Source organism: Cherax quadricarinatus, chromosome 7 (assembly GCF_038502225.1).
Source record: "Cherax quadricarinatus isolate ZL_2023a chromosome 7, ASM3850222v1, whole genome shotgun sequence".
Taxonomy (NCBI): Eukaryota; Metazoa; Arthropoda; class Malacostraca; order Decapoda; family Parastacidae; genus Cherax; species Cherax quadricarinatus.
Genome location: NC_091298.1, coordinates 23,129,482 through 23,146,527, shown reverse-complemented (window position 1 = coordinate 23,146,527; position 17,046 = coordinate 23,129,482). Strand labels below are relative to the sequence as shown.

Below are 17,046 nucleotides of genomic sequence, written 5' to 3'. Positions count from 1 at the left end.
TCGATGAATACACACGCACGCGCACATCCTACCCCAAAGCATCAGAACTGAGAGGAATGCGCTGTGAGAGGCTGAAAGAAGGAACTTGACATTAGAAACGACGAAGGGCTACGTGATTATTACGTTTTAAATCTTAAGCGAACTTTATTGGGCTGGTGAGGACAACCCCAGAAGGAAGGTTCCTCGACGCTGGGCTCTTGACCTAGGGAATTGGATCTGTACTCCTGTTCCCTGAATTGTCCCTGAATACCTTCCATTCCCCCTCGCATGCGCTGTTTAATCCTACGGGTTTAGCGCTCCCCCATGATTATAATTATTATTATAGACCTCATCTTAGATACGCTGCCCAGTTTTATTTTACAAATTGCATAAAAGAGGAATATATACAGGAGGGGATACATAGATGAGTTACCAAATTCGTATCAAAACTCAGAAACAAACTTTATGAAGAAAGACTCCAATCATTCACCCTTTTTTCTCTCTCAAGAAACGGACACTACGAGGACACATTCGAACATGAACTATAAGAAATGTTGCATCAGTTCATAACTCGACTTAATGGCATGAAACCGCGAGGTAGATCATAACACAAACAATTGCCAAGGTTTTATATTTTTTAAACAGAATTATAACAGAATTAAACAAATTCGACACTAATGTTGTAAGAGCGAAGATAATACTGTCGTTCAGGAACCATCGTGACAAGCAAAGTACTTTGCAAGTTTAGGATTCAGCTGGATAGTGTCCTAGTGGAAGGCGTTACCAGAGCCATCATGACATTCATGTTCGGTATAAATATATCAGTCAAGATTGCCCAGTGAATCCAAATTGTTTTATGTCATAAATAAATAATTCATGTTAAGCGCTAAACTCGTGTGGGGTCTTTCATCGCAAGACATGCTGAAGGCTTGATCCTCAGTCTGATGAGCGCCGGACAACTAGTGATAAAAAGTTAAATTGATCAGCATGTGTGATGTTGGAGGCGACTGTCTTACAAATATCAGGTCACAAGCAGGACCTGTCTAGCAATTGCCCCATTACCTGGGAAGGGTGTGGCAGATTGGCAATTGCTAGACAGGTCCTGTTTGTGACCTGATAATTAAGAGAGTTGCCTCCTACATTACACATAGTATGGTGAGAGAACACAGGAGCGAGATGTTGCCTTGTGCATTCGGTGCCTCAACCACTAGCTAAATCCACGAGGACAGTTACATATATACAACAGATGGTGCATACTGAAGTCAACACATTCGTGATGTTTGTTCAGAGACTTCTTCTGGACGATCAGTTGATAACAATTCAAGAGTAAATAATGGTAGTGATAGATGATGAGGTTGTGATAGTCAAAGCAGAAATAGCGGTAACCAGAAGTAGAACCATTTGTACACACAGTTCTTGAGTAATTCAGATAGTACAGTACTATTTTAGTAGAGGTAGTTGTAATCCGTCTTCCAGCCAGTTAAATCTCTCCTGGAAACTGCATGCCATTTTTTCCAACATGGTCTGGTATATATTTTTTCATTTTGCTTTTCTTTTTTACCCTTGACTCGTACCCCAAGATAACACTAGATAGTCCTTAATCTAGACCGAAGTACATGTAGATCTTTTCAACAGATGGAGTCGGTGTGGACTTGCAAGTCCTCTGCTATGTTTTCCATGTACCTTCCTCTACATCTCTTACCTCACACCTTCCACGAACAGGACGAGGACATGCCTATCCCCGTGGGTCGTGTGTACGTGGAAGACGAGGACGACTGGGATGCCAAGGACAAGACGTGGGCTTGGGCCCAGGGAGAGCCTGGACACCCGCTGTTCACCCTGGACGCCCACTCTGGCTACGTCACCATGGGCGGACACGCCCCTGACGGAAGGTTAGTGGTTCTTTCTGTCATTATTGACTGTTTTTCATATTCGTTTTGTTCTCCGCATCTTTACACAAATAACCCGCACATAAAAGACAGAAGCTTACGACGACGTTTCGGTCCGACTTGGACCATTGACAAAGTCACACTTTGTCAATGGTCCAAGTCGGACCGAAACGTCGTCGTAAGCTTCTGTCTTTTATGTGCGGGTTATTTGTGTATCGTTCCAGTCACGGTATTGTGCCTTTTTGTTATATATTCTCCGCATCTTTCTCCCTCCTTCCTCTTCCTCCCTCTCCCCTCCCTTCTGTTTCCTATCTGTTGCTCTTCTGTGGGTTCTTCACCTTCAAACTTAGGAATCTTCTCACCAAGTCATTATTTTTTAAGACTTTTGTTGTGAGGTGTCGGGGGTCCTCGACAAACACTTACCTTCAATCCCTGCGCCTCGTTCCCACGTTGAAGGTGAAATATTTGGCTAAACTTTATCAAGAACTTTAAAATAAATTAGCCCAATTGCAATTCAGTTGGAAGAGAAGTTTAGCACACATGAACTAAATCCTTATTAATTATCTTTGTGTCTTGTATAACTCCAGTGTCTTCTCTCCTGTCCATCCTCGTCTTCTGGCCTTAGTTGTAAATGCTACACAAAAGGGTGTTGATTACCGTGTCTTAGAGAATTTATCGGTGTAGTGGCGGAACTTCTTGAGCAGGTACGAGCTTGGCTTCGTAGTGAGTGACAGCATCCAGGGCCAGAGTGGTGTAGCGGCCAACGTCACCGTCACCGTCACCAGTGTCGGCCGTGACGTGGTTCCCTGCGCCGTCCCAGCGTACGTCACCAGCCACGACCCCCGCGCCCTCATCACCACTCGTCAGGTAACTAATACACACATCTCTGCCTTTATAGGCGAGTGTACACTCACACTCTCACTCGTGGAGCAGGGAGAGCATGTCCTTCGAAGAGAGGTTAAGGGAAATCAACCTGACACCACTGAGGACAGGAGGGATAGGGAGGACATGATAACGACACACAAAATAATAACAGGAATTGACAGGGTGAACGGAGACAGAATGTTCCAGTGATGGGACACGCCAACAAGGGGTAACAATTGGAAGCTGAAGACTCAGATGAGTTGCAGGAATGTTAGGAAGTATTGTCAGGAAGTAGAATAGTCTGGAAAGTGATGTAGTGGATCCATGCATACCTTTAAGAGGAGATATGATAAAGCTCGTGTAGAAGGGAGAGAGTGGACCTAGTAGCCACCAGTGAAGAGGCGTGGATAGGAGCTGTGACTTGACCCCTGCAACCACAATTAGATGAGTGCACCCATACACACAACTAGAACCACAATTAAAAATACTAGTTACAAGAAAGATAATCTTTCAATTTAAAGAATTCCTGAGTTTCTTTGACATGAACCAGTACTATATTTTTGGTAGATGATAATCATTATATGGGTAATTCTAGTCTTGGATCTTTGGCCACAGCATGAAGGCAAGACCCCACTAGAAGCTCTGACAGCGGCAGTGAAGCGGGTGGCTGGAGTGGGCGTGAGTGTGCTGTCCCTGGAGGGGCGTGTTGTACCGCCCACCAGCAGTAGCAGGGAGGGTGCCAGGGTGTGGTTCACAGCCAGTTCCCGGCAACCTCTCGACCAGCTCCTCCTCCTGCACCGCCGCCAGGTAACTCTCCATCACTCTTCTGTTTCGAAATAACGTGAAGAACAGCCATTTCTTGCTAAAATAAATTAAATTTTCTGTATCCTCATGGTCATAACTGACTGATACAACTAACTTTCCTACCAACGCTAAACTAGCTTCTGTCTAGTGTCCGAAGAAATAAATATTCAATTATTATTAAACTTTACTGCTTGTTTTCATCTAGGTTTTTACTTTAAATATATAACATACCAGAAGCGCCAAACCTCCCTGATCCTTCTTAGTCAGTTGAATATATCTCCTGTAAGTTTGGTTGTCTTCATGTTCGACGTCTCGTCCTTCTAAAATACATCTCAAAATTCTTGTTAGCGAATATTTCTATAATAGTCATTCCATTGGAATAGGCGAGCTGCTACACTCTGGTCATATGTGCATTGAACAGATCGCTGCATACTACGTACTATATACTTTTCGTATGTCATTTCTTGTGCTCAGCATCTGTGATATTTCTCGTATTACTTTAATTTACCATGTATAAGATGTAAAATATAGGTAACGTCTTGTCTGAACATGAAGTTGTCTGTCGACTGCACAGTACAGCGCCTGAGTCGATGATGCAAAAATGAAAAGAAGAGAAAAATTGCAATTCCTTGGATCAAGAACACTAGATTCGAGGCCTTTTCCAACCAGATGCAGTGCATCATTGCAGTAGCTACTCTGCATCTGTGATTGAGTGAAGGGACTATAGCAGCACCTCCCTAAATTAAAGAATTCGTCGAGGCTGTTATGGTATTAATTGGTTAACAGGGCAGTTAATAAGTGAACATGACTAAACTTGAGAACAAAATGGCACAATACTGTGACTAGAACAATACATAAATAACCCGCACATAGCAGAAACAAACTTATGACAACGTTTTGGTCCGACTTGGACCATTAACTAGTTAATGTTCCGAGTCGGACCGAAACATCGTCTTAAGTTTTTTATTTTCGCCTATATGCGGGTTGTGCGTGTATGACTAAACTTGGTCACATCTCTTATTCTCCCAAAATAGAGCCTAGCCCGAGTCTTGCTCGATTACTGAAAGAAATAAGTCATTCATTATCTTATCTCTCCATGAAAGGCAGTTTTCAGTTGCGTCGCCTCAATGGCTTAATTTTTATGCACCCACAGCTCATCCTGTGAGCGGTAGCGCAAAAATCATGATTACAGAGGTCACATTGGGTCTTTGTCAGACCCCGCTGAGCATTGTTACATTACCAGAAAGAAAGTCATTTCATATCTTAGTTACTTCATATAGTTGTTGTACACGGTGCAGTACGGAATACAGTCTCAAATATATAAATATATATATATATATATATATATATATGTCGTGCCGAATATGTAAAACTGGTCAGTTAGCAAGAACTCATTTAAAATTAAGTCCTTTCTGAAATTTTCTCTTATACGTTTAAAGATATATTTTTTTCATTAATGTTAATGTAAAAAATTATAATTTTGCACTAAAAGAATCTTAGAAAACTTACCTAACCTTATTATAACAAGAACAATTTATTTTAGCCTAACCCAACTAAATATATTTTAGATTTGTTTACAATAATTTAATACTAAACAAACACAGTGAAATATATTTTTTTCGTTAGGGTCAGAATGATTTTGGCGAAATTATTGCATACACAAATTTTCACTTGTCCTATATGGCAAGATGAGCGTTGCTTTTTAAGCCAAGATCGCAAGTTCTGCCTATTCGGCACGACATATATATATATATATATATATATATATATATATATATATATATATATATATATATATATATATATATATATATATATATATATATTTATTTGTTATTGCCACTAAAATGGTTATAACTGTGTTGCAGTTTCCTCTATAGAAACAGTTCTATAATGCAAAGTGTGGATACATCCTCAAGATTTCGGAAATCTTATCAATGAGGTGTTTTGGTATATTGTGTGAGGTTTACATGGAGGTGTCTGAAAGGTTGCGTGCTTGGACACACTTAAGATATAATGCTCTAGTGTATGGAAGGCAGGTCACTGTTGTCATGTGGAGTGGTCGAAACATTCTACAGCATCAAAAATAAAGTGTAAAACAAGAGTAACATGGGCACATTACAACTTCACAATCTGGAGCAATTGGTGAAAGGTGCAACAAAATAAGTCTTGAAAATGATAGTCCCACTACATGCAACTACCTAGAAATTCCTCTGAATGGCATTAGAAACAAGTGTTCACTGGCTTTATTTACACGGAATAACTTACCCAGCGAACTTGTAGCAGGTTCATTACTGAGCATTGGATTTGAACAGTGTGGAATGAACAAAGTTAGGTTTGGGTGAGGACACCGTACAAGCTCTCGCAGTTTTCCTACACCCAATATGGCAGGTAAATATTAGTGCCAAACAGTTTCACTGCACTTGGGCAGCGAGAAATAAGTATATCCCCGGCAGACGTAAGCTTGTTCTTTTACAGTTGTTGCAATCTGTTGTCCTGAAGTATAGTTCCCAGCCTTCACTAGCACTGCTCAGAACTCACATTTCAACCTCGAGGCTTGTAACAGTGTTCGACTCGACGCCTTCAACACCGTGGGACTTACTTTTTGTAGAGGAGTGCAAGGAAATAAAGTAGGGATAAGATTGTAAATGTTCATTTTTTTCTCTTTTGCTAAACATCCCAAGTATCGACATGCTACCCTCCCCCCCCCATCCCCCCATCCTTGAGTTTTTTCTGGGAAACCACTTACACCACTAGGATCAACTTCACCCAACTTGTCCAGTCCAACAGACCCAATCGTCTTACAGAAATTTCTGGTTTAAATGAAGTGACTCGTGTCTATTATTGATAATCCTGTGCTCCTCGTCTCTTATGATCGGTGCCACTTTGACTCCTGAAAAGACTCCTTGGTTTATAAACGCTCTCATAAAGCAAAAAAAAAAAAAAGAGAAATCAGTAATAACTAGCAAAAGATGAACATGATATTGATATTACAGGTCATCAAGCATTATTCTAGTACAAGTTTTGTTTGGCTAGTGTTGAACCGTCGATGGTTCAAGGTAAAGTGCTCGCTTGATACTACACACCTGGGAAATAATCTGTATTATGCGCTGTCAAGTACACTTCAACATGCCTGAGATTTTTTTTTTCCGCGCCTTAAGTGCAGTCAAGTTTTGCACAGGAGATGTGTGTAGTTCTCTCGTTGCGTGTAACATTACCACTGTTTTATTATTATTATTATCACGGGGGAGCGCTAAACCCGTACGATTATATAGAGCATGTGGGGGAAGGGATGGAGGGTATTCAGGCTCAATTCAGGGAACCGGAGCACAGATCCAATTCCCTAGATCAAGAGCCCCTCACCAGCGCCAAGGAACCTCCCTTGAGGGGAATTACCATTGGGGAAGCTCGAGTTTCTTTCATAAGATCTTTAAATATTATAAGATAAAATAATGTCCCTCTCAGTTATACATTTTACTATGTAAGACAACACATGTTCGACTTTCCTCAGTATTGTGTCCAGTTTATTCCGTTTTGTTAGAAACTATTTCTTTTGCAACCTTTCACGCGGTGTGTTGCTTTATGCAGCTTGTAAGGCAACACAAATACAGTGCAAGATAATGCCAGGAACATTACGTAATTATTAGCATAGCTACTACAATCCTTATCAAATTACTATTTTATTTATACTAAGCGCTAAATCCGTGGGGGTCATTCAGCGCTCTTACCATCTCGCCATACGTAAAAATAATTAAGTATTCAGAACTTTGTACACTGGGAGGTTCCTGGGCTTGTCGTTGTACACTGGGAGGTTCCTGAGCTTGTCATTGTACACTGGGAGGTTCCTGAGCTTGTCATTGTACACTGGGAGGTTCCTGAGCTTGTCATTGTACACTGGGAGGTTCCTGAGCTTGTCATTGTACACTGGGAGGTTCCTGAGCTTGTCATTGTACACTGGGAGGTTCCTGGGCACTGGGAGGTTCCTGAGCTTGTCATTGTACACTGGGAGGTTCCTGAGCTTGTCATTGTACACTGGGAGGTTCCTGAGCTTGTCATTGTACACTGGGAGGTTCCTGAGCTTGTCATTGTACACTGGGAGGTTCCTGAGCTTGTCATTGTACACTGGGAGGTTCCTGAGCTTGTCATTGTACACTGGGAGGTTCCTGAGCTTGTCATTGTACACTGGGAGGTTCCTGAGCTTGTCATTGTACACTGGGAAGGTTCCTGAGCTTGTCATTGTACACTGGGAGGTTCCTGGGCTTGTCATTGTACACTGGGAGGTTCCTGAGCTTGTCATTGTACACTGGGAGGTTCCTGAGCTTGTCATTGTACACTGGGAAGGTTCCTGAGCTTGTCGTTGTACACTGGGAGGTTCCTGAGCTTGTCATTGTACACTGGGAGGTTCCTGAGCTTGTCATTGTACACTGGGAGGTTCCTGGGCTTGTCATTGTACACCGGGAGGTTCCTGAGCTTGTCATTGTACACTGGGAAGGTTCCTGAGCTTGTCATTGTACACTGGGAGGTTCCTGGGCTTGTCATTGTACACTGGGAGGTTCCTGAGCTTGTCATTGTACACTGGGAAGGTTCCTGAGCTTGTCATTGTACACTGGGAAGGTTCCTGAGCTTATTGTACACTGGGAGGTTCCTGGGCTTGTCATTGTACACTGGGAAGGTTCCTGAGCTTGTCGTTGTACACTGGGAGTTTCCTGAGCTTGTCATTGTACACTGGGAGGTTCCTGAGCTGGTCATTGTACACTGGGAGTTTCCTGAGCTTGTCATTGTACACTGGGAGGTTCCTGAGCTTGTCATTGTACACTGGGAGTTTCCTGAGCTTGTCATTGTACACTGGGAAGGTTCCCAAAATAACGTTTAAGCACATATTACTTATTTAATATTTAGCTTATTTAAGAAAATCATAAATGTTCAGCAAAATCTAAGAGATTTAGTATTTTGAGTGCAAAATAAGATTTTTAGTCAAAATATTTTAATTTTAGTGGTAGGAAGGACTTGTTCGTCTGCCAAGAACATGATGATGACAGTGATGCTCACTAACCTTCACATTTGTTATACACTTAGTAATAATATAATATTTTCTTTTCTTCCAGTACATGTACAAGGTATACAGGCCTAGTTGACATCAGTGACATCTACTGTATAGAAAGCCGCTTGTTATGCAGAGCATTTCGGGCATATTAGGTCAATTTTGTCCCGGGATGCGACCCACATCAATCGACTAACTCAAGTACACATTTTATACTGATGGGTGAACACAGACAACGTATTACCTTCCTGTGTGTTTCTAAGCTCTCACATGTGTAAACTTTTCTTTCCACTTGCCCAGATCTCCAGCGACTCCGGAGTGAATGTGTCAAACGTTGGCGTGGGTGTGTGTGTGGGTGTTGGTGGGGGCGAGCACTCTGTGGGTGGGAGTGTGTGGGTGGTGGACGCTAACAGGACGGCTCTAGTAACACCGCGTCTGCAGCTCTCTGACAGTGGGTGCAGCTGTCACACCTACCACCCTCACCTGACCCACCCACGGCAGGTGACACCCAGCGCTGCCGCCCAGCCCAGCGCCGCCGCTGTCACTCAGCCTGCTTCCTGCCACCCCAACCCGTGTCTCAACGGTGGCAGGTGCATCGCCCACACCCGCCACCCCAGGTGACCTACCATCTTTCTTCAGGTTTGCAGAAATACCGCGAAATCTCGATAAGTAAGACGCGTGTGCAACATACGTCTTACTTATCTACACATGTACAACATGTGTCTTATCAGCTTGTCGGTATTATATCCCATTATTAAATTTACTGCTAAATCTCATCTCTTGCTTGTGTAGTCACGGGGAAGTACGACACCAGCAGAGGTCAAACAGTGCCTGCTACACGGAGGTAATCAGGATTGATGTGAAGTAGGGAAGAGTAGCTCTGATTTCCTGAATCAAAAGTCCTTTATTTCCGGTCCTGGCACCTCCGTGGAAGAATGATTTTTGCACTGCCAGACGTACAGTGTAAGTGATGTATCTTTTGTGTTGTTGGTTACAGTTGTAATTTACAATGTTATGTCAAAGTATTATCTGGTGATTTTTGAAAGTCTGTCTTCGGCGGAGGGGAGTCTGTCTTCCGTGGAGGATAATCCGGCTTCCGTGGATAATGTGATTTCCATGGAGAATAATCTTCTCGGTAATCTTCCATGTATAAGCAGCTGTGTTGTCACCAAACAGTACCAACACACTCGCATTTCAACCAAATTACAGTTTTGACTGTAGCAACGACTGTACTCGTGGATTTCGTAAGTTAAGACTTGGAATATTAGAATAATTCTGTCCCTGAACTTTAATGATCTGCTTCATATCAGCTTTTACCGTTGAGAACTTTTTAGGAATGGACAAGCTTCTCAAAGTTCAGTGGAACCCTTGAAGGTTTCAACGCTAATAACCTCGTTATTAGCGTTGTACGAGAATTTTTTGGGAAGTTCAACGATGGGGTAGAAATCTCAACGTTTGCTTTTAAGGAGTTATCGCATCATTTTTTTCCGGGTTCCACAAAGAATAATGCCAAAAATATAATTGGAGCATAAATATATTTATCATACTAGTAGTTACATTAACAATTTGTGTACAAGAGAATGAGACTACAGATATTGGAAGAAAAACAACTTTTCATTAGAAAAAGCTTTTATTAATACAACGATTTGACTGACGAAATCGTAATGACACGATTGCAAACAAACCATACCACGGGTGGGGTTAGAACCCGCTACAGTCATAAAACTCCAGACCGACGCGTTAGCCACTGGGCCAGCTAGCTATGATTTGGCCACGCTGGGCTTTTTTGTACTTGATAAAGCCCACAGTGGGTAATGCTTGTACTTCATAAAGCCTTAAGTGCCGTGAGAGTGAAGACAAGTAGTCAAAACTAGTCAATCGAGAGCTTTCTAGCAATGCTCTTCCTGCACATTGATGTGTTAATGGTACGTTATCAGTGGCTGACAGGTATTGTCACTCACGCAGCGTCTGACATCTGTTGCCACGCAGTGGCTGACAGGTGTTCACGGCCTCCTGTACCCCCCCCCTTCTCTCCATCTCTTCTTGGGGAATCTCCTACCCCTCTCCAATTTACTTACCCTCCTGGTCATCCTGTTTTGCTCGATCCTTTCTGAGTGTCCGAACCACAACTCTTCACTCTACGCTCCAAATTATCACCGTAATATTCACACCACACATTTCGCTCAAACACATCTCCACTGCATCTGTTTTGCGCTCAACAGACGGAGGATCAAACCTCCAGCAAGTCTTGCTCTGAATGATTCACATGGGTTTAGCGCTTAACGTGAATTATTTTTAATTCACTGCCTCCAGTCTCCTTGCTGCATCATTTTACAAAGTTCACTTTAATTATGTCTGGGTGGCTTTACGTTGCTTTAGTTTCCTGTGGCGTTTAGATCCCTCCTCATCGGTTGACTCGAAAGCTATTGCGAAAGTATTCTTGAAATCAGGTGGGAGTGTGTTAGCAAGGAAGTTGTAATATTTACTGAGGGCTTTGACCTAAAGGGGCATTCATCGCTTTTCACAAAATGTTAAATGCACTTAACATTCATAAGCGAAAACTATAATGCAAAAATATAAAAAAAAAACATTTGAACCCAACAAGCACACTGCGGAATAAATGATATCGAACTCAAGTTTAAATAACCCGAATCATTTTAAAAATCAGTTAAATTTTTATTGCCAAATGATTCGTATGAAATTTCCCTGATATCTCAACGAGGTACCCTGGTGAGTACTGACACAATGGTAGGTAAAAAGCTACATGTTGTGGGTAAAAATTAACGTATTTTAGTCTGCAACATTCCTAGAGTCAGTGTCAGGAGCACCTGCAAGCAAGTAGCTCTGGGAGTGGTGTATGTGGCCTATTCTCGACCAATAAAGAATTGTCTTCATGATTCTTTTTGGGAAGAGGAAGGCCAAGAATACGTCCTGTTGAACCTTGTATAATTTGTTGCTCGTCTGTAGTGACCATAGGATCTGGCACTTTCCAAAGATATGTCGATGTATGTGGCACATCAAGCCACTGAGGCAAACGTCTGCCTTACTGCTGTATTCAAAAGAACAGTAAACCTGTTTAGATCAGAGTTGTATTGGAAGGTGGATGCTATTAGGGGCGGAAGCAGTGGAAGGTTACTTTGAATTTGAAAATGAGTTCTCGTTGATGCAGTAGGTTAGTTTTAGCTACAAAATCATAGGGAAAGACTGCATTGAAAATGGGACTTCAGGCAGGTAGGTAATTGGTGAATACATCAGGGGTATTAAAATACATGTCAAGGTGAAATCTTCATTCTCCGGTAAATAAAAGTTAGCGCAGTCTGGCAATCATCACGCAGGTGCCTGCCATTTCTCGATGATACAGTCACGTGAGAGTCGTGTTAGTGTCCAGTATTTAAATACGAAGGTAAGATTTCTGCCTGAGAACGATGGAGAGAAGATGACTAGGAATAAACTGCAGTTCGATGAGAAAGTTTTGTTGGTTACTGACTGCAACCAACGCCATTGCCAGCAGCGCACAAGTGCTGAGAGTGTACTGGGAGGAAAAAAAAGTCTGAGAATGGGTCCCTTTCTTTTAGCGATTGATATATCTTGAATAGCAGAAGCAGCAGCTGAGTTGGCGAGTTCATTCATTGCCCAGGACCTCTGGGGTCAGGTATACGGCGAGAAATAGAGGCTTTCGCCTCAGCATCAGCACAGGAGAGGGAAGGAACAGAGTGAAGTAAAGGATCACTGAACATTTATAGTCACCCGAGTAATATTTCACACGGGCGTAGTTAAAATTCTCTTAATATGCTTAAAATTCTGTATCAGTATATTTTGCTGCCATCACCCAGCTGTAAGGATCCATAACTTAACACGAACGCTCTGGGACTTAATTGAACTTAGAGAAAGCGATGGAATGGGGACACGTAGCACAAACATAAATAACTTGATTTTTTGTGGCATTAAATATCAGTTGTGCAATAAAAAAAAATAACTCTTCGCTTTGAATTCATATTCACACTACTAAAAATTTCTGCTTACTAAAACCTAGAACAGCTTGGAATAGACAGAAACGTTAAAGTGGGGAAATATACAGGAAAGATTAAAAGATACTTACACTTCAGCAGCGTCCTGCGTGTCTTCGTGTCTCTGCGACACTCACTCCTATTCTTTTTCAAATTCAAATTCAAATTCAAAGTTTATTCTCTATAAGGATTACAATGCTGGGTTTACAGAAATTTGGTTATTGTTTGGTTTACATGTAGTAAAATTGTGATTACAGAGTGTACCACTAGAACGCTTAGCATGGCTAGGCATTTCGGGCATACTTAGTTTTATTCTTAATTGTAAAATATTACAAATTATAAGTACAGCATAACTTCTCCAGGTGGTAAAAGAACACGTGTGCAACTAATGCGACATTTTTATAGTGGCAACGTTTCGCTCTCCAGGAGCTTCGTCAAGCAGTTACGGCTTGACATATTCTTTTACCTAACATATTGCCGGTAATTCTACTAACATTATTACATAACTTCTCCAGACTGCACTCAACCACATGGTGAAGGGCTTATTATAAAGGATAATAGTTCCTCCCTTTGAATACTAGGAGATTTTTGAGATTTCTTGGTAAATGAGACTTTGTGCAAAGAAAGGTATAAAATACCGACAATATGAAAGTTAAGACACATGTGCAACATCTGGATATCTTTATTGTAGTAGACGTTTCGCCATCCAGTGGCTTTATCAATACAGATTCTAGGACATAATAGGAAGACAGTAGAACTATATACAAAAGATGAGGTAATCAGTCCCTCGGCCTTGGAGTTAGTGTTCACAGCATCGTGGTGGAGGAGAGTCTGGAGCAAAGGCAAGAAGACTGGCGCTTTTTATAGGCGTCAGTGAATGGGACGGGCAGCAGACGAGGTCAGTCACTGGTAGGCGGGATTCCCCAGTGGAAGTAGGTCCTTCCCAAAGAGATGGGTTAGTTGCAGCAGCCGTGAAGAAGGTCTTGTAGATGTCCTCTGAACCAAGATTCCATGATGTTGCAGTGTCTGACAAGTTGTGCAAAGAAAGGTATAAAATACCGACAATATGAAAGTTAAGACACATGTGCAACATCTGGATATCTTTATTGTAGTAGACGTTTCGCCATCCAGTGGCTTTATCAATACAGATTCTAGGACATAATAGGAAGACAGTAGAACTATATACAAAAGATGAGGTAATCAGTCCCTCGGCCTTGGAGTTAGTGTTCACAGCATCGTGGTGGAGGAGAGTCTGGAGCAAAGGCAAGAAGACTGGCGCTTTTTATAGGCGTCAGTGAATGGGACGGGCAGCAGACGAGGTCAGTCACTGGTAGGCGGGATTCCCCAGTGGAAGTAGGTCCTTCCCAAAGAGATGGGTTAGTTGCAGCAGCCGTGAAGAAGGTCTTGTAGATGTCCTCTGAACCAAGATTCCATGATGTTGCAGTGTCTGACAAGTTGTGCAAAGAAAGGTATAAAATACCGACAATATGAAAGTTAAGACACATGTGCAACATCTGGATATCTTTATTGTAGTAGACGTTTCGCCATCCAGTGGCTTTATCAATACAGATTCTAGGACATAATAGGAAGACAGTAGAACTATATACAAAAGATGAGGTAATCAGTCCCTCGGCCTTGGAGTTAGTGTTCACAGCATCGTGGTGGAGGAGAGTCTGGAGCAAAGGCAAGAAGACTGGCGCTTTTTATAGGCGTCAGTGAATGGGACGGGCAGCAGACGAGGTCAGTCACTGGTAGGCGGGATTCCCCAGTGGAAGTAGGTCCTTCCCAAAGAGATGGGTTAGTTGCAGCACTTGTCAGACACTGCAACATCATGGAATCTTGGTTCAGAGGACATCTACAAGACCTTCTTCACGGCTGCTGCAACTAACCCATCTCTTTGGGAAGGACCTACTTCCACTGGGGAATCCCGCCTACCAGTGACTGACCTCGTCTGCTGCCCGTCCCATTCACTGACGCCTATAAAAAGCGCCAGTCTTCTTGCCTTTGCTCCAGACTCTCCTCCACCACGATGCTGTGAACACTAACTCCAAGGCCGAGGGACTGATTACCTCATCTTTTGTATATAGTTCTACTGTCTTCCTATTATGTCCTAGAATCTGTATTGATAAAGCCACTGGATGGCGAAACGTCTACTACAATAAAGATATCCAGATGTTGCACATGTGTCTTAACTTTCATATTGTCGGTATTTTATACCTTTCTTTGCACAACTTGTCAGACACTGCAACATCATGGAATCTTGGTTCAGAGGACATCTACAAGACCTTCTTCACGGCTGCTGCAACTAACCCATCTCTTTGGGAAGGACCTACTTCCACTGGGGAATCCCGCCTACCAGTGACTGACCTCGTCTGCTGCCCGTCCCATTCACTGACGCCTATAAAAAGCGCCAGTCTTCTTGCCTTTGCTCCAGACTCTCCTCCACCACGATGCTGTGAACACTAACTCCAAGGCCGAGGGACTGATTACCTCATCTTTTGTATATAGTTCTACTGTCTTCCTATTATGTCCTAGAATCTGTATTGATAAAGCCACTGGATGGCGAAACGTCTACTACAATAAAGATATCCAGATGTTGCACATGTGTCTTAACTTGCATATTGTCGGTATTTTATACCTTTCTTGCACAACTTGTCAGACACTGCAACATCATGGAATCTTGGTTCAGAGGACATCTACAAGACCTTCTTCACGGCTGCTGCAACTAACCCATCTCTTTGGGAAGGACCTACTTCCACTGGGGAATCCCGCCTACCAGTGACTGACCTCGTCTGCTGCCCGTCCCATTCACTGACGCCTATAAAAAGCGCCAGTCTTCTTGCCTTTGCTCCAGACTCTCCTCCACCACGATGCTGTGAACACTAACTCCAAGGCCGAGGGACTGATTACCTCATCTTTTGTATATAGTTCTACTGTCTTCCTATTATGTCCTAGAATCTGTATTGATAAAGCCACTGGATGGCGAAACGTCTACTACAATAAAGATATCCAGATGTTGCACATGTGTCTTAACTTTCATATTGTCGGTATTTTATACCTTTCTTTGCACAACTTGTCAGACACTGCAACATCATGGAATCTTGGTTCAGAGGACATCTACAAGACCTTCTTCACGGCTGCTGCAACTAACCCATCTCTTTGGGAAGGACCTACTTCCACTGGGGAATCCCGCCTACCAGTGACTGACCTCGTCTGCTGCCCGTCCCATTCACTGACGCCTATAAAAAGCGCCAGTCTTCTTGCCTTTGCTCCAGACTCTCCTCCACCACGATGCTGTGAACACTAACTCCAAGGCCGAGGGACTGATTACCTCATCTTTTGTATATAGTTCTACTGTCTTCCTATTATGTCCTAGAATCTGTATTGATAAAGCCACTGGATGGCGAAACGTCTACTACAATAAAGATATCCAGATGTTGCACATGTGTCTTAACTTTCATATTGTCGGTATTTTATACCTTTCTTTGCACAACTTGTCAGACACTGCAACATCATGGAATCTTGGTTCAGAGGACATCTACAAGACCTTCTTCACGGCTGCTGCAACTAACCCATCTCTTTGGGAAGGACCTACTTCCACTGGGGAATCCCGCCTACCAGTGACTGACCTCGTCTGCTGCCCGTCCCATTCACTGACGCCTATAAAAAGCGCCAGTCTTCTTGCCTTTGCTCCAGACTCTCCTCCACCACGATGCTGTGAACACTAACTCCAAGGCCGAGGGACTGATTACCTCATCTTTTGTATATAGTTCTACTGTCTTCCTATTATGTCCTAGAATCTGTATTGATAAAGCCACTGGATGGCGAAACGTCTACTACAATAAAGATATCCAGATGTTGCACATGTGTCTTAACTTTCAAATGAGACTTTATTCTTGAAACTTTTCGCCAGCCAGTGGCTTCTTCACTCCAGTACAAAGTAAGGTGGAAGAAGAAGAGTTTGAGATATTCGGCCCCTCAGCCCGGAGTCAACGTTTCGCTACTGGCTGTACCCAAATGTTGCGCAAGTGTGTCTCATTTATTAGCTTGTCGGTTTTTTAAACCGTTTATTCATCGGTTTCTTGATGAATGATTCTTGATCCAAGAAATTGTAGCTCCCCTTCCCTTCGGATCAAACCTGATTGTCTCCCATTCCCCAAGCACTGCATGACCTATGACTGTATTAATCAGTGGGAGCTAAACAGGTTTCCGCATTGCTTTCCCAGTCCTCAATTATTCCCTACTTTCTTTCATATTTAAAACCACTTGTGAGCTCCCCATGTTTAGAAAATTAGCTTTCCTAGAAACAAAAGTTATCACTGGCCACTGACAGCAGCGATCTTTGTCAGACAAGTTCTCCACTAATAAAAAAAACTACAATTTCCAAGACTCAATCGCGTGGTGGTTCATTTCTCATCACTACATTCAGCGATATTAATATCTTTATTCCTAAAGCATGTGG

At 42.6% G+C, this 17,046-nt stretch overlaps 1 protein-coding gene across 1 annotated transcript in view; it reads left to right on the top strand.

Moving 5' to 3' along the window:
* Positions 1–17,046, top strand: part of LOC128687001 (putative neural-cadherin 2) — a 1,231,968-nt gene that overhangs the window by 1,127,345 nt on the left and 87,577 nt on the right. Inside the window, exons 18-21 of the mRNA XM_070082105.1 lie at positions 1,702–1,871; positions 2,573–2,735; positions 3,348–3,539; positions 8,878–9,194. Of these exons, the coding sequence (XP_069938206.1) occupies positions 1,702–1,871; positions 2,573–2,735; positions 3,348–3,539; positions 8,878–9,194 (842 nt within the window). The remainder of the gene's footprint in view (positions 1–1,701; positions 1,872–2,572; positions 2,736–3,347; positions 3,540–8,877; positions 9,195–17,046) is intronic.